This window comes from Chenopodium album, chromosome 12 (genome assembly GCF_948465745.1).
Source record: "Chenopodium album chromosome 12, dcCheAlbu1.1, whole genome shotgun sequence".
NCBI classification, from domain to species: Eukaryota; Viridiplantae; Streptophyta; class Magnoliopsida; order Caryophyllales; family Amaranthaceae; genus Chenopodium; species Chenopodium album.
The window spans coordinates 46,950,842-46,968,768 of record NC_137845.1 but is presented as its reverse complement, the minus strand read 5'-3'; the positions used below and the strand labels follow the sequence as shown (position 1 = coordinate 46,968,768).

The window sequence follows — 17,927 nt, the reverse complement described above, 5'->3', positions numbered from 1 at the left end:
CCCTAGCTGGATTCCTTATATTCACAACGTTCCTTCAAACACTCGGATTGTTTGTTGGAATGTTCGTGGAATAGCTAGGGGGTCTTTCCTTGAGAATTTCGGTCGAATGTATGCTGCTTTCCAGCCCACCGTTGTAGTTCTTTTAGAAACAAGGCATTTGGATGAAAACGTGAATGCAGTGGTAAGCCAATTGTCGTGGAGGTTCCGAGTGAGAACCTCATTAATTAACTCTTGCTGGGGTGGTACGGCTATACTGTACGTGGAAGAATTTATCAAATTGGTAGGAAATCCAATTATGTCGACATGTGCGGTGACAGATGTAGTCATTCAGGTAAAATATGTTTAACTTTAACGTTCTAAATTAGGGTTGACCATTTCGACACATATTGAATGATATTAATCTGTTTTATTTTATTTCCGATTAGGGGAGGAAAGCCAGTCCAATGAGTCCAATTTCATTTGCTTGCAAAATATTTAAGGGCGAGTCGTCGAAGTAAAGCCTCAAACGCGTATGGGTGTTGTTGGATTTTAGCCTAATTTTTCCAACATCAAGTATCAAAGTATTTGGCGTCTTAGGGTATCGGCTATGAGCAGTATTGGGTTGGTTCTATTTTGATGTACCTCGAGTTTGGCGTTCTCTATGTATCGTTTTATGATGTTTATTGTGTTCTTATATTAATCGTGTTAAATATTTTGGATGGTTTTATTATTAAGTGAAAGTTGTATTAACATTAGATGTGTAAACGTTTCTGAACATTATGAAGTCGGATTGATATTATGGCTAATGGTTTGTCAAAAATTTAATTTCTGTTTAAATTTATATAATGAACAATAGTAAAAGAAATATAGACACCACATAATGTTATATATAAATTTTAACGTTATAATTAGAATATTATTAATTAAATAGATAAGTAGAAAGACGGCGTTTAACTTTTGTAAGTATCGTGATAGATTAATACTTATTCGATGATAATTTTTTTTTGAAAACCTTTGCGATGATAATTATATTTAAGGCGATATGTTATTTATATTATGAGAATAATTTAATTAAAAAATCATGCATCAACATAAGTAAGTTTTAAATCGCCATGTTTATATTATTTACAATTCGCTTCATAATGATGATTCTATGAATAAACCTACGAATTACAGACAAGTTTACGAATCTCTAAAATATATTAATAGGTGGGTTATACTATGATAATAAATTTTATATAAATATTAATTTGGCAGGAAGAATTTTTGTACTATGATAATTAAATTTCATTTAAAACACCTTTTAACTTGATTTTAATATTCTCTTTATAAGTGGTCCGGTTCATAAACGATTCGGTGTGCAAGCCGCTCGGTTTATAAACGGTTCGATTTATATGAAGTTTGGTGCAAACGGGTCTCGGGTTGTTAACGGTTTGGTGTAAACGGTTTTTATCCCGATTCTAACGGTTTCGGGTTTAAAGCGGTTTCGGGTTAGAAACAGTTTAGTTCTTTTTTGGTTCGGTTTGATTTTAGTTCGGTTTAGAACTGGTTCGGTTCATTTACGGCTTCTTATACGGTTTGGTTTCAGTTCAATTTAGTACTGGTTCGGTTCTTATACGGTGTAACATTATACGGATCGGTTCGCTATCGGGTTTATTCACATATGGTTGGGGTCGGTTTTAGGTTTCAAAAAAACAGTTTTTAATCGGTTTGCTTCTCATTTGGGTCAATTGGTTTCGGGCAGTTAAACGATTTTGATTTGAAATTTGACAGCACTAAGTAAATAACATAAAAAACTTTGAGTACAAATTTAAAAGCATTTCATGTACATATCTTCACTTGTGTAAACATGTTAACACTCTGGCCAAAAAATATTATATATAACTAAAAAAACCATTTCTCAAACCCTAACCCTAGCCCTATTATCCAGTGGTCCGAAGGAGGAAAATAATACTTGCCTAAATGTGTAGTGTGTGGGACATTTTTTTCATTATTATTATTTGGATCAAGGGCGGCAAAAATTTTCTCCTCGCGCCCTTTTTTGGGGGATAATGTTAAAGCGTGAAGAATTTTGGTTATTAATATTATTAAATTTATATTTGTTTTTATTTAAAATAATATTTTTCCCACTGACATTTTAGTGCATGTATAAATACGTATGGAGTTGAGTTTTTAATATACATAAAACAATTTCGTGTAATCTTTACCTTCTCTGCATATACAAATGAGTCCTACAAAAATTATTTGTCCCACTAATAGGGAAAAAAAAAAGAATGAGGTCTGTAAAACAATGTGGGAAGCTTTTCATACCTGCCACCATGATAAAACCTCATCTTCCAAAAAAAATTGAAAACACACCAGAAAACCTATTGTCAAAAGGAATTATAGCATATGTAAAGACGTGTGTTCTTAATGGTAAAGGTGAAGTGCCCATCAAAATTGTGGATGCTAAGTCAATTGCGAAAGGGACGAAAATGGGGGGAGATGTAATTATTATTCATAAGAGTAATAAGGTCAAACCGGGTTATTTGCCTGATCTATCTGATCTTGCACTATGGCCAAAACCGTTGAAGGTTGCGGTACAATGGATTCTGAACAACAAAGGAGGTGCTGGTGGTTTCGGTAGTGAAAGCATAATCCCAAAAGCGCTCTCATCTTTATTTGGTGGGTCAGTCTGTCCAACTCTTCTTTCGACTATTATTAGTAGTGAAGAGCATAAAATATCCATGAATAGTTTTAATGATTACCTTCACCTTTTTGTAACAACGAGGCCTTTGGCCATACATCAAATCACAGTGAAGTCAAAATTACACACAAGCAACTTGCTAGATGGAAGATCAATTGAGTTAGGCTTCAAAATGCGAGCGGTTGTCGGATTAGATTCTAAAGTAAAATACATGGTGTGGAACTGTAAAAGCATGGCCAGGAACACGTTCTGCCTAGAATTACGTTAATTTATGAATTAAATATGCCGGATGTGATCATCTTAACTGAAACTAGGGTGTCCATACACATGGCCCGTATAATTAGTAACTGTATTTACCCGTATGCAATTTACGGTTCTTCCACCACGAATGTTGATGGGGGCAGCGCAATCTTAGTGTTCAACAAAAACAACAGTTATAGGTTACTCGAAAGTATTAGCAATTCAAAGAAGTGGGTACTCGGCACCTGCTGTCTGTAATGTGTTGAGCCGTATAATTATCGGATTATGCACGATTAGTTAAATGACATCAAAATGTGAATGTAATCTGTCGTGTGTGAGCAATATTAATGTTTGGGCAAATTTTATGTAATGTTAGTTGCATGAAAGTATGAATAATGAATATGTCTTTTACGTTTAACCATTTTTATTTTTTAACTTAATACATTCAACGTAAAGAAGTATTATCGAATTTTGGGCATTTGATGACTAATGAATATGCCTGTGTGGCCCATTTGGGTGTAGTTTTATATTCATATAAAATTATGGTCTACACTCTAAAGTCCTAAACTGCAATTGAACTTACAGCTTGTACTGAATTAAAACCAGTATGTGTATCTAAACTTGGGCTGTGTTTAGTTCTATGAAAGAATACAACAAGTTTATACAGGACCCAACTATCATAAATAAAACAGTGACATATGATTTGTGGGCTATGGCCAAGACTTATTGAATAGACCGGGGCCCAATAACATCGACATACTGGTGATTAAAATACCTCATGGACGACTGGTATCCAGCAACACAAGGTTCCTTGATAACTTGCATTCGGCCAGACCCTTCAGGCAGTATTGGAAAATGTTGTCATGTACTTGATCCGAATTCATTATCTGCACGTGAAAAGAAACGTGTTCTAGTGTTAGGTTTACATATGAGTTATAAGGTGATCATCTTTAAGAAATCACTCACCGATCTTTTATCAACATTTATGGTTGGGGCTACAGAATCAGCATGTATTAGTAACATTTCCGACGATGGAGACGTAGCTTTCAAAGCAACGCATATGTGGAAGAACACTGGAGTACCTGTGACAAACGTAGGAGTACCAGGAACGTAAACCTGAAAAGAAAATATCCATTAGTGAGTAAGACATTACATAGTTATCGTTATAGTGTATTATGCACCAAGCCAGCAAGACTCACCTCCGATACAACCACTAAAAAACGGGAGCCAGGATTAGTAACAAAACTGAACAACGATGGCGTCACCAACTTCTGCAATTGGGAACATCCACCACCAAACGACACAACCTCACACTACAAAGGCAATGTTGTTAGCGGCTCTATAACAACAAAACAATTATATCAAACCCAAACTAGAGTCAACAAGCCACATTATACCCGTAATGGAAATACGGCCGACGAAGTACAATTACTCATTACAAATGAAGTAATACGTCTAAACAGAAACATGGCTTCTTTAGAAATTCCCCTGTGATATTAAACAACAAGGTAAGTACTACATATTCCAATGCAAAGTCAACAAATATTATTGAAACATAGTCTGGTATATGTACCTGTTCAAAGCCTCTAAGAAACTATGACCATATGGAGCATCATAACCATATGCAGCTGTTTTTGTTCTGGTAAGTGTTGTGTGAAACTCATCAATGACAGCATTTCCAGCCACAGATGTGTTGTCAACTCTTTGATGAGGGTACTTTGATCTGGACGCGCCACGCCTTGCTCTTGTTGGCAAAGTATCCATGTTCTCATCAGGCTCAACCTCCAAATTTATACAATTTAACAAATTTAAAGACATTTCACACAAAATATTTAATGGCAAAACACCCAAACATTATTCAAGGTGGATTACCTTTACCGGTCCATCAGTATCTCTTGCCTGCCTTAGGTGTATCTCCCCATAAGCAACGTCCAGAGTCTACAATACAAACATAACAGCTTGCTGAATAAACAAAGTATTTCCCACAATTATAATTTTAAAAAAAATATTTAATGGCAAAATTGCTTTTACCCCTATTTTCCCATAATCACCTCCTGTGATTGACCTGTCTTCCTTACTTGCAAGTATAATTTGTTTGAAATTCCAAACCTTCAACCTAGGGAACACACCCCAATCTACGGCCTCCCGATCAAGTCGGTCTAAATAGAAAATCTGTTTTCAACCAAAATAGAAATTATTTGCCCTCGGTTGGAGGTAATAGAATGAATATAATACTGAAATAGATTATTATATACCAACGCAAACAACGTGCAGCCTCCACATCCACCAGCATGACCTTGTGAGTAAAACCTACGACCAAATGAACGGACACTTTGAAGAAGATTTGTGAGGACCAACGTGCACCAATCGTAATCCAAGGCGTCCATAGCACATGAAAAGGCAGGACAAGAGCAGACGACAGCCTAGGGGACAACGTTGGACACAAGACCATATCCAGTGCAAGCAATAGGAAAAGTGTCTTAAATTCTTCCTCCTCATGATCTTCCCAATGGCACTCTAACCTATCCATTAACCGAGGATACACAGGAATTCCAATAGATGAATACATCCCTGAGTCTACAGTGCTAGAAATGCTGTTGCGGCTTTGACCATACTTAGAAACAATGTGTTTAGTCTTTTCCCGCTGCACCTTATTTATTGTTTTATAAGTTGGAACAGCCTTTCGACCATTCGGAATCCCAAGAACCCAATGCACTTGATTTCTAGATAGCCTTAAATAACTTCCATCTGGCGTAATTAGCATCTTGTTAAACGGATCAATTCGGGTCATTAACCAGTAACACAGCTGCCTAGGGAGGTGCAGATCACCAGTCAAATATAGCAACCCACCGAATCCCATTTCATATACCCAGCGTCTGCGACGAGAGTCAAAAGTTTGACATATTCTACTAAAGCTCTTAACCCGACAATTTAGATTCGGAGGCTGAAACATCGGACAACAACAACCAACCACATAAGAACATAACACCAGATTCGCATGTAAAAATAAGTATTAATTATGATACCTTAAACCTAGTCTTAAAATACTCCTTTAGCACTTCCCCTTTGGATTTGACGTGACCGCCTACAGTTAAGTTGTCATCCTACAAAATCATGTTAAATAAACATAATCAACATTCTGGCTAAAAATAGAACCGAATCCATATATTCAACTTTTCAATTCAACTCAAGTTTTACCTTGAACACTGCTGGGAAACATTTGAGTTGTTCCATCCTAAAGGCACCAAGTACTCCCCAAACTCTACACAAACCAAGCCATATATTTCAGTTATCGAGAATTATAACCACATTCTACAATTCACTATACTCAGGCGACTTTCCTTGTTCAACGTGATTTGCCACTGAACTAAATGTACTTCTTGTGCCAATTGATTATTCGATCAACAAAATGAAGTTCTGGGCTCATCCTAAGGCCAAAAACTACAAACTCTACACAAAGCAATCCATATATTTCAAATATCAAGAATTATAACCGCAATCTACATTACACTATACTCAAGCGATTCTGCTTGTTCAACTTGATTATTCAAATAACAAAATGTACTTGTGCCTATTGATTATGACAGTACACTTTACACAATCAATTGAATTAGTTACTGATATGAGAAACAATTCTCAACATTATCATTTCTAACCACAATGAATATTATAATACACTATACTGAACCAATTGAACTTAAATCATATGCTAGAAAGCAATTATTATTTCACCATTATATCCAAAAAACCCCTAAACACAAACCTGTACCAAGAAACTAATTAAAATATGAGGGAATTGAACTTACAAGGATTCGCCTCCTCTGGAAAATAGATGAACAGGAACTGATATTCAGTTCAAAATTAGGAACAGGACCTGTCACCTGATGTTCTTCGTAATTGGTTTACGGATTACAAATTGGAGCGCAAAATACACTTGATAATTACAAATTGGAGCGCAAAATACACTTGATAATTATTATTTCTGAATCACATTCATCGATAACAAAAGCAATTTGCCCTCACCTGGTCGGAAAAAATGTTAGGGTTATTGTGTTTGGTAAAGTGAAACAAACCAATTTTTGAAAGTGAAGACAACTAACGAGTTGTTAATTCTTTGACCAATGAAACCGTTAGTCAACAAATACCCAACCAAGTTATCGTTTACACAACATCACCGTACTTTTACCTTTATACCCATTCCATAATCGTTGAAAGGACGGAAATACCCCCTGATTTACAATCCTTGTGAATCAGGCTTATTAACTTAGATTTCCCGATTAATTAATAGCTTTTGATGATGGAGTACATTAATTAAGATTATTGTGAATTTATTTATTGATATGGTCACTTCGCTTTTCACTTGATGAAATTGAATTTATGACATAGGACAGTAGAGAAGATCGGAGGGAGGGAAGAAGATATTTGAACGATGGGAGAAGGCAGTCGTGGTAGCGGTTGATCAAAGATTTGGATGAAGACGAGAATATCGACGACCACTCAAACGCCGTAAAACCAAGCAAAATCAATCTTAAACAGACCTGAATCAAGGTAAACTTTCTTTATTTTCAAATTTTCTGGTTTACGGGATTCTTATTGGGGGTTTGAGGTTTGATTTGGGGAATTCTGGTAACAATCATCTGAGGCAATGCAGATTTTCTGCGTTTGAATATGATTTTATGTGGAAGTTTTGGGTTTTCTTTGAAAGTTGTGATCTCTATTATTCAACGAGGATTTTATACAACTCAATATAATTTTTACTTTCTTTTTTTTCCAAGTTTGATTTTCATTGATTTGAAAAATCGTCTTCACCCAATTTACCCTTAGTAGGCAGGGGATGTCAGGAAAAGAAAATAACATTAATAAACAAGGCCAAATTAATTGTAAATTTAAAGCAATGATCATTTGTATAAACTAATACAAATTTTAAATGACTTTGGTAAGAGAGGGAGAGAAATCTTGAAGCTACCAAGAGGCTCCCATGGCCAATGCATAAGAAAACCTGGGGTATACACCACAATTCTCTCTTTTTCTCTCTAAACTATATATTATATCACTAATAAGCTATAAGACTTGAGACATACAATAAAATTTGCTAAAGCAAGACCACACTATATATAAGCCATGGATTTGCCTAAACTAACTTAATGCTCCGTACCAATGCTTCTACAAAATCATCACAATTCAAGAAAATCAGATTTATCATATGTTTATACATTATCCAATCAAGTTTACGCATTCAAGTTGAGTTTTTTTGCCTACACTAACAGCTTTGCTATCATAATATTTGCTGATGATATAGGCAAGAAGGCTACACGTTTATTCAAGCATATTTGACGGTGTAAATTGGAGACTGAAGTTCTTATCTTGCCGGTTCAAGGTACAAATATTCTCCTATATATCTTGTTTTGAGGCTGGAAATTAATTCATGTGAATTCAATCAGAAGTTTTAGCAATGAATATTTTTTTGATCATACCCTAGGCTCGGCCTTTTCTTCCTCGAATTCTGCATGTTTTGGGGGTACCTCGTACCTATGACTTAAACCCTCATAAAAATGTGCATGATAGAGCATTTTATAAATGGTCAATATAATACAAAGCATCATGTCTTTTAGAATACAACACAAGTTTCGTTTTCTTAAGAAATACAACACAATTGCAAGTTAAAGAGTTCCGTCTTCCATTCTTCCTCTTTACCTTGAAGATTAGAGCTTTCTCATGCAGGTTCCCATCATGCATGAGTGATGCTTGATGCCTTTGTATTTTGATTGGTTGTGGTCATTATTATATTTTATTTATGTTATCGATGTTGGCTCTGAAGGTTAGTAGTTATGCTGCTGAACCTATGCTTCATTCTTGTGGAATCACAATCAGTAGTGCGCTTACTCAAATCAACGGCCTTGTCCTTCCCGCTCCTAAGTTGACTTCTAATTGCATATTTCACCATTTATGTTCTTTGAATTTTGAAGTAACAACTGACCAGAGATGGATTCCTCACACATTTTTTTTCTGGTTTGATTTCAGCTTAAATGTATAATAGGGCAAGATTTTTTCCACCATAATGGGCGCTGGAATTTCAACAAGGTGTGATTTGTTCATTTGATAACTTAAGTTTGTCTGCAATTTCCTCAAATTTCATGCCAAAATTCATGAGTTAAGACTTCTAGAAGGGACTAAACTTTGAAGAAATGTAAAAGTAAGGGACTGCAGTTCCAAAACTCAAAAGGAAGGGACTAGGCCTATTTTTCCAGTCAAGGTTACCTCCAGCAACCAGTTACCGAAATGAATTTTAACTTTTTTTTTTCTCTGAATGACTGAAAAGAATTGATTTGCTTACAACCACCAAGAGCAATTACCCATACCACCCTACACCCATCAAAAACTGTCAACACCACACACCACCACCACCCCGAACGACGCACAAATTTAAAACCCCAAACTTCATTTATGGTTTTCTTTGATTTTCTCTGAAAATGCAATAGTGGGAATCAAAAAGGGGATATAATTTGGATTTGAATCCCATAACGGCTGAGCAATTACCGCCGTCGCCACAACCATCGCAGCCCCATCTGAAGTCAAACCACCAAATAATGGGTCCGCATTACGAGTTCAAGTTCTTTCTTATCAAAGATGTATTTGGTTAAATTTAACCATGAAAATTCTAGAGTTTTTAAGGTTAAATTTAACCATCAAAACCTCGAAAATTTGAGCTTTAATGTTGGTAATGAATTGAAACAAAAAAAAAGGAAGATAGAGAAAGTGAAGATAATGACAAAGGCGGTAAGGGTGAGGCCGAGCAAGGCAGGGGCGGTGGTGGTGGTGGCACGAGGTAAGAGGCGGGGTGGGATTGAGACGAAGGTTGTAATCTGGAATGATTTTTTTTTTTTAATTGAAAATTTGGGTAATTGGTAATTGAAGGTAAAGCAAACTGGAGTTCACTTACACAACCGGTTTGAGTCCCCTACTTTTACATTTCGCAGTCCCCTACTTTTACATTTTCATGAAAGTTTAGTCCCCTCTCATATTCTTAACTCCAAAATTCATTGTAACTAGGGGTGAAAGTGAAGCGGTGTAAAACCGAACCGAACCGAATAAGGAATGTGGTTCGGTTTTTTGGGAGGGTGGTTCGGTTTCGGTGTCAAAAAATAAAAAAATTCGGTTTTCGGTTCGGTTTCGGTTCGAAAAATTGAAAAACCGAACAAAACCGAACCAAACCGAATTATCAGCCCAACATACAAAACCCCTGGCCCAAAAGTAATTACCCTAGGTATATAAAGAAAAATATGAAAACCCTAATTCCTCTCAGCCTTTCTCTCAGTCTCTTTCTCCACTCTTTCGTCCCCTCCTATCTCCACATTCACTTTCACCCCTATCTCCGACCACCGTTGACCACCAGGCGACCACCGACCACGGTCCACCTGCTTCTCTCTCTCCACATTAAGGTATGCTCTGCTACTTGCGATTTTAATTTGCTGATTTACTCTGCTATTTGCTAATTGCTAATCGTTGGATTTGTTGCTAGTTTGCTACTGCATGTTTGCGATTTGTTCTGCTGATTTGCGACTTTAATTTGCTGCGATTTTACTTGCTACTGCGATTTGCGATTTTATTTGCGATTGTATTTGCGATTTTATTTGCGATTGTTATTTGCTACTGCTTTAATTTGTGAATTGCGAATTTGTGGGAATTTTAGTTTGTGCTAATTTGTGGGAATTAATTTGTGGGAATTTTAGTTTGCTTACTTTCCCTGCTACTGCATGTTCAATTGCTCTGCTACTGCTTTGCTATTGCTCTGCTAGTCTTCTTATGCTGCTGTTTTTTATGTCCTAGGGCAATGGCAACCAATGTGGGTGTCAATGACCAGCCTGAACTCGAACATGAGACTGACCAATCTGACTGTAACAAAAAAGAAGAAGGTGTAAAAAGGAAGAGGATGAAAGAGAGGTCTGAAGTTTGGGAGCATTTTGTGAAAGAAGACTTACCTTCTGGAAGGCAGGCAACTTGCAAGTACTGTGGGATGAGCTACAAGTGCGGGGCAAAGAAAAACGGCACTAGTGTGTTATGGGCTCATATTAACCGTTGTCGTATGTATCCCTATAACACCCCTAAAGATTCAAAACAAAGTTTGCTTTCATTCAAAAGTGCTAAAGTAACAAGTGTTGTTGGTGGTACTAGTGGGTTGACATACCATAAATTTGATGCTGGTAGTATTAGAAAAGCTTTGTCGTATATGGTAATTGTTGATGAACTTCCATTTAAGTTTGTTGAAGGTGTAGGTTTTAGACACTTTTGTGGTGTAATGGAACCTAGATTTAATGTTCCTTCTCGAATTACAGTAGCAAAAGATTGTTTTGAAACTTATTTAACTGAAAAAAGAAAGCTGAAAAATCAATTAAAGAAATGTAATTCAAGAGTTTCTTTGACCACTGATACTTGGACCTCTATACAACAAATCAATTACATGTGCTTGACTGTCCACTTCATTGATAATGACTGGAAATTACACAAAAGAATTCTAAATTTTTGTCCTATTTCTAGTCATAAGGGTGATGATATTGGCAAAGAAATTGAAAAATGTTTGCTTGATTGGGGGCTTGAAAAAGTCATGTGTATAACTGTTGATAATGCTAGCTCAAATGATACTGCAATTGGTTATTTGAGAAGGAAAATGAATGGATGGAAAACTGGGGTTCTTAAGGGTCGTTTCATTCACATGCGTTGTGTTGCACACATTGTCAACTTGGTTGTTTCTGATGAGTTGAAAACTGTTAATGAGTCTGTTCAACGTGTAAGGCAAGCTGTTAGGTTTATAAAACAATCTCCTGCTAGGTTGCAAAGGTTTAAAAAATGTGTTGTAGATGAAAAAATCAACACAAAAAGGGATTGTGCCTTGATGTGCCCACTAGGTGGAACTCCACCTATTTGATGTTATCTGCTGCTATTGAACTTGAGGATGCTTTTGAGAAGTATTCTGAGGAAGACCCTCACTATGTACTTGATTTGAGTGAGAGGGATGGTAAGGGCAGCCCTGATGCTGATGACTGGAACAATGTGAGAAGATTTTCTGAATTTCTGCAAGCTTTTTATGATTTGACCATGCATGTCTCTGACTCTTTATATGTCACTTCGAATCTGTTTTTTCATGAATTGGTGAGTGTTTGTATACTTTTGAAAGATTTGGTGTCAAGTGATGATCCGGATATGTGTCTTATGGCTTGTAGAATGAAAGATAAATATGAAAAGTATTGGGGTGATCCAGAAAAAATAAACCTCTTGATTTTTATTGCCGTTGTCCTTGATCCTCGTTATAAACTTGATTATGTTGAGTGGATGATAATTGAAATCTATGATTCTATTGTTGTATCAAAGTTGGTTAAAAATGTGAAAGAAGCTTTGAATGCTTTATATGAGGATTATCGTGTTTCTTCATATGGTGATGGGAATAAGATGGAAGCGGCTTCAAGTAGTGATGATAAAATTCCAATGTCTCCCAAACATAAGAAGATAGAGGTCTTGAAGAATAAGTATAAGAAACACAAATGTGAGAAAGATGGAGATGCAAAAATAGAATTAGACAAATATTTGGAGGAGGATACGGCCGAAGATGTTGCTGATTTTGACATTTTGAGCTGGTGGAAGTTCAATTATTCAAGGTTTCCTACTGTTGCTAAAATTGCACGAGATGTTCTTGCTGTCCCTGTGTCGACAGTAGCTTCCGAGAGTGCTTTCAGCACCGGAGGCAGAGTTCTAGATCAGTTTAGGAGTTCATTAACTCCTCGAGTTGTGGAAGGTTTGGTATGTGCTCAAAATTGGTTACGTGCTGCACCAATCCCAAGTATTGAAGAGTGTTTAGAGGAACTTGAGCATCTTGAAGAAGGTAAAATATAAGAACATTTAATCAAAGTTAATTATTTTTCATTATGTATATATATTTATTTTTGTTTCTTATCTTGTGAATTTTATTGAATTATGATAGAAATGAAGAATATGGCAATTGGTGATGCTAAAATTGATGAAGTGGTCGAAATACCCGAGTGATTGCTCTGTGCTGCTACTGCTTTGTTGATCTGCTGCTCATGTTGCTGTTCTGCTGCTACTGCTCTGCTGTTCTGCTGTACTACTCTGCTGTACTGCTGTTCTGCTGTCTGCTGTTCTGCTGTCTGCTATTCTGCTGCTACTGATCATGTTATGTTTAAGTAGTTATGTTAAAACTTGTTTAATTTAAGTTTGTATGGATTGATTGGTTTGATTTGATACTTTGTTAGTTTGTTGTTTAAACTGAAAACTTAAGTTTGTATGATTTGGATTGGTTTGTACTTTGTATGAATTGGACTAAATTTGTTTACTGTTATTTTGTTAATTTGCACTTGCTGTGTTAGTGACTTAGTGTGTTGATTAACGAGGCCCAATTTGCAGATTATTGGCCCAAATAAAAGAGGCCCAAAAAATTCGGTTTGGTTCGGTTTTTTATTGTGAAACCGAAATAAATATGGTTTGGTTTGGTTCGGTTTCTAAAATAAAGTGGTGCGGTGTGGTTTCTAAAATCAAGAAACCGAATTAAGGTGGTTCGGTTTCGGTTTGGGCCAAAAACCAAACCGAACACCGAACTTTCACCCCTAATTGTAACAGTGGGAATATGCTAATAGGATGGCCCGTATTCAGAAAATCTGTGTGTTTTATCTGTTTACCATTACATTATGTCCTTTGTTGAATTCTAATTCGAGTCGAGGCATACGGGTAATAAAAGTGGGCTGTAAATCTCCATCAGAAATTTATGTTTTTGTATGTTGACGGTGGTTTACCTTTTTACCCTTAAGATTCAATGATTGCCACGTCATTTAGCTTTTCCGCATTTGCCTCCATACCGTTCCTTTTACCTCGCTTTTACTGATTTCATCTCTTCTCCATTTTCACTCTCCCATGGCTATCATCTAATTCTCTCTTCTCAATTTTCACTCTCTGGCTATCATCTTCTTTCATTTTGTCGTCATCTAATTGTCTCATTAAAGCAGCTTGTGAGCCTTCTCTATTTCATTGAAGTGTACTCCAAGCTTTCCATTGAATAGGCTTACGAGCTTTCACTCCTCCATCGAAGCACTTATGAGGTAAGATGTTTTTTTCCCCATTTTAATAATCGAATATCAATTTCACAAATTCATATTCTTATTTTAGCTAAAATTAATAATCAGCCTATGAAATTCGTATTTGTTTACCCTCTGGTGGTTAGACAACTCATTTTTGCAAATTTGGTTTCCTTCATCGTTGCTTTAATTGTCAGTTTAGTTAAATTAGGGTTCTTCTTAGGTTGATTATTGAACTTATTGGTTATAATTGCTGAAATTATGAAAGATTGTAGTGAGCAATTTTGTTGCTAGGATTTAACATGGTGCAATTTACGTTGATGATCATAAGAGAGTAGATTTATGTGAATTTTCGAGCCTCATTTGATCATTGAGTCCAATTTGGTTGCTAATATGTTAGCAATTTGCAAACCTAATTGAGTCACTGAGCAAAGCCTTTTTTAGATTGTAGGAGCCCGAGCTAAGCATGGGTTTTGAGGCTCATCGAGCTTCGAGCTTAAGCCTGGGATGAACATGAGAATTGATCAACAAATCCCCATGCTTTTGGTTGAAAGACAAGCCCTAAATGAAGCTATTGTAGGGGAGAAAAATTGTAAAATTAGCAGTTTGTCTATTTTTTTAATATTTTTTTGTGAACAATCTCTAAACTCCGTGAATGATTGTATTCAAGGGATTTCATCACATGCCAGAGACCAGAGGTTTATGTCTTTTTGAAGAGTAGATTGTGACCAATGTATGTCATTATGATCCTCATTCCCCTTTTATATATAAATATATTATCTATCTATGTCAACCATTTACCGTTTGCCAAATCAACCAGATACTTAGAAGGCCAAAAATTGGAGGACATAGACGGGTTAGGAATGAGAACACAACCCCATAACCCGAAAATGTGAAGTTACAGCAATTCTTGATCTCTATGGTTTGCCTAGGTAAGCTTCACTACTGATGATTGTTACAATGCTCACAGTGGAGGCTGCTGGCTACAATTCATTATAAGAATTTCAATTAGTTCTATTAGTTTTCTTCAATATGCTAATCGGTGATTATTTTTGCTTTGTTAACATACAGGTTGTTGACGGGTGCTATACTTGCTCATTAGTTGATGCATGGATGGTTACGTCTTAAAGGTATTGTTTATATTATAGAACTTCACTAACTATATCCTCACAGTTGGTAATGCTTTCGAAATGAGAAACATATTCGGGTATTTACTTTGTAATAAATTTTCTCATTTAGCAAGAATATTAATCATTCACTTACACCTGAAACTGGTTTATAAATTGTGCAGGCTACCGTGATCTTAGTCATGAGGTTGAGGAGGGTATTTGTCAAGTGTTTTCGTATATGTGGCTTGAGTCGGAGGTGATGCCAGGTTTTCGAAACATGCCATCCACATCTACAGCTTCTACCATACAACTACATCTTCATATTCATCTTCGAAAAAAGGCAGGACTCCTGAGGTTGAGAAGAAGTTGAGTGAGTTTTTCCTGCATCAGATCGCCCATGATGCTTCTCCAGCTTACGGTGGAGGATTTAGAGCAGCCAATGCAGCTGTCTATACCTATGGTTTACGTTGTACCTTAAATCATATATATCTCACTGGAAGTTTTCCAATATAAAGAATCAAGCTCCCTCCTTTCACTCCTTTCTCTTCCTATTACATTAACTCTGACAGATACAGCATACTTGATAGTTCCTCTGTTCTTCGGTCTCAACTCTCGAGTATTCAACATCAACTAACCATGGAAATCTTATATTGAGTTTCCACCCTTGGTTTTTCTGGGGTCATTTGTACGTCACATTATTAGATCCTACACGATTACATAATAACTTGTTCAAGTACTGACCGTATATTTGTTGAGAAAAATCACCTGTATTTTATTTACTGTTATTGTTATCAATTGAATTACCATGATTGATACGATTAAGGAATCTGAACTTGAATGATTTTTAAAAAGGAAGTTCTCCCAGTATTTCATGCTTGCTTAATTTCTTGTTTTTCAAATACAAAATCAAAGTCACTACTTTTTGCACAATGCATTACTCAAACCATCCAACGACATACCTGTAAGAATAAATATCTTTGAAAACTTATAAAAAGTTAGCGATTGACAAAAATAAAATAAAACTCCAAATTGATTCTATTATATCTAGGGTTAAACAGAAATTCCAGAATATGAAAATATGGAATGTGCTGCATTCACATCAACTTTGATGTGTATATCCTTGAAACATATCAATTAAAATCAATTTGAGTTAAGCATACATTAAAGACCTGAAATTTTGAGTTTTTCACCCTTAAGGACCTTATATTTTTGTTTTCACTTTTAAGGACCTAAGGTTAGCATTTCGGGCTTTTAACTCACCATTAACCAAAGGTTGACTGTCAACCATAAGTTATTATTTTTTTTTTTTCCAAAGAACCATATGTTACTTACGTTCACTAAATTATCAGAATTTAAACTACACTAACAAAAACCATATTCAGTGTATAAATACTCCGTAATTGTTAACAAAATTACATAATTGTTTTCACTTTTTATTTCCCAAAAAATTCTTACCCTGCTTCTGCAAAGAATCATCAACAAAATTAGCCAAAATTATAATCATCTTCTTCGACCTTCCTAACTATGCACCCCTGATTTCCTAAAGGGGGAAAAAAAAAAGGAAGATCGATGAAATGTGAATAAGAAGAAGTTGCTATGAGAAGATTAAGTTGCTTAAGATTGATCAACCACATCAATTAATTTAAGTTTTATGTCAAAATATAAAAAAATAAAAAAAAAAAGTTAAGGAATTTGATATGTACCTAACTTATGTTAATTGAAGATTAAGCCAGTCTTGCAGTTGTTCTCAATACCAATATGATTAAATTTTGGAGGAAGATAAGTTTCGTCAGTCTTGCATTTTGGGGGTAAGTATAATTAAAATTTGTTTTCTCCAAAAAAAAAAAAAATTAAGTCAATTTTCATTTATATAAATTTTATAATAATAAAGTATTAAAGTTTAACTAAAAGGGACCCAATAATTTAACTAGTATGGTTAAGTTTCACCGGTAAAGTGTCAATAGGTCCTTAACGATGAAAATAAAAATAAGAGGTCCTTAACGGTGAAAAAAAAGTAATAGTTAAGGTCATTTGTAAATGCTTAACTGAATTAAAATTTAACTAAATACATATGGTTAAAAAAAAATAAAAAATAAATAAATAAATAAATAAAGATAAATTAGATACAAATTCCAAACTACTATAATAAACGTATCAGTAAATTTATATTTACAAGAGACCTTTTCCTTTATATAAAAAAAAGAAAGCAATACAACTAAAATTAGCAATATCATGAGCTTATTGTAACCCCTCTAATCCTTTGTGTTCTTTTTATGTGAAGTTTTTTTTACTGAAATAAGGCCCTGTTCACTTTACCTTATTTTTGCTGAACTGAAATTATATTTGCTGAACTTAAATTATTTATACTGAACTTAAATTAATTTTACTAAAGTGAAATTATTTTTACTGATTTTCTATTATAATTCTTCTTTAAGATAACTGAATTTTACTGATCTGAACTTATTTTTACTAAACTGTAATTATTTTTACTGAAGTGAAAGTAATTTTACTGAATTGAACTTATTTTTACTGAATAGAAATTAATTTTACTTAATATTAATTATTTTAAGGTGAAGTGAACAAGGTCTAAATAGAAGAAGAGCAAAAGAATTGGAATATAATACTATTATCCTAGAAATAGGCTTGTGCTTGAAATGTTGTTCCCCAAAAAGCTAAAGACTAAGGGCATGTTCACTTTAGCTTAATTTCAATTCAGTTCAATTCAGTTCATTTTAGTCCAACTTCAATTCAGTTCCTAATTTCTTTCTCTCATAAAATATTTATTTCATCTCTATTCAGTTCATTTAATTTAGCTCCAATCAGTTTAGTTCAGTT

General features: G+C 35.1%; 3 protein-coding genes and 1 long non-coding RNA gene across 5 annotated transcripts; 3 read left to right on the top strand and 1 right to left on the bottom strand.

Annotated features, from left to right (window-relative positions):
• Positions 1–3,401: 3,401 nt before the first annotated feature.
• LOC145572471 (uncharacterized) lies at positions 3,402–6,843 on the bottom strand. Of its 2 annotated transcripts, XM_081631443.1 has the most exons (11): positions 6,712–6,843; positions 6,104–6,167; positions 5,932–6,009; positions 5,161–5,849; positions 4,937–5,077; positions 4,778–4,843; positions 4,479–4,687; positions 4,303–4,393; positions 4,105–4,218; positions 3,872–4,021; positions 3,402–3,792 (listed from the first exon to the last, which is right to left on the bottom strand). In XM_081631443.1, exons 4-11 carry the CDS (start codon positions 5,290–5,292, stop codon positions 3,682–3,684), a joined length of 1,014 nt encoding a protein of 337 aa, XP_081487569.1. In that variant the 5' UTR covers positions 5,293–5,849; positions 5,932–6,009; positions 6,104–6,167; positions 6,712–6,843; the 3' UTR covers positions 3,402–3,681. The 2 variants fall into 2 exon arrangements, with proteins under 2 accessions (XP_081487569.1, XP_081487570.1); XM_081631444.1 differs by lacking the exons at positions 5,932–6,009; positions 6,104–6,167; positions 6,712–6,843 and having other exon boundaries at positions 5,161–5,921.
• A 3,341-nt stretch (positions 6,844–10,184) lies between these two features.
• On the top strand, positions 10,185–13,041 carry LOC145572470 (zinc finger BED domain-containing protein RICESLEEPER 2-like). Its single transcript, XM_081631442.1, has 3 exons — positions 10,185–10,344; positions 10,733–12,779; positions 12,879–13,041. Exons 2-3 carry the CDS (start codon positions 11,828–11,830, stop codon positions 12,938–12,940), a joined length of 1,014 nt encoding a protein of 337 aa, XP_081487568.1. The 5' UTR covers positions 10,185–10,344; positions 10,733–11,827; the 3' UTR covers positions 12,941–13,041.
• On the top strand, positions 10,737–11,828 carry LOC145571233 (zinc finger BED domain-containing protein RICESLEEPER 3-like). Its single transcript, XM_081630300.1, has one exon. It carries the CDS (start codon positions 10,737–10,739, stop codon positions 11,826–11,828), a length of 1,092 nt encoding a protein of 363 aa, XP_081486426.1.
• A 1,764-nt stretch (positions 13,042–14,805) lies between the features above and the next one.
• On the top strand, positions 14,806–15,948 carry LOC145572469 (uncharacterized). The gene is made up of 3 exons (XR_014096865.1): positions 14,806–14,915; positions 15,055–15,113; positions 15,275–15,948. It is a non-coding gene; the product is annotated as an uncharacterized LOC145572469 (long non-coding RNA).
• The last annotated feature ends 1,979 nt before the right edge of the window (positions 15,949–17,927 follow it).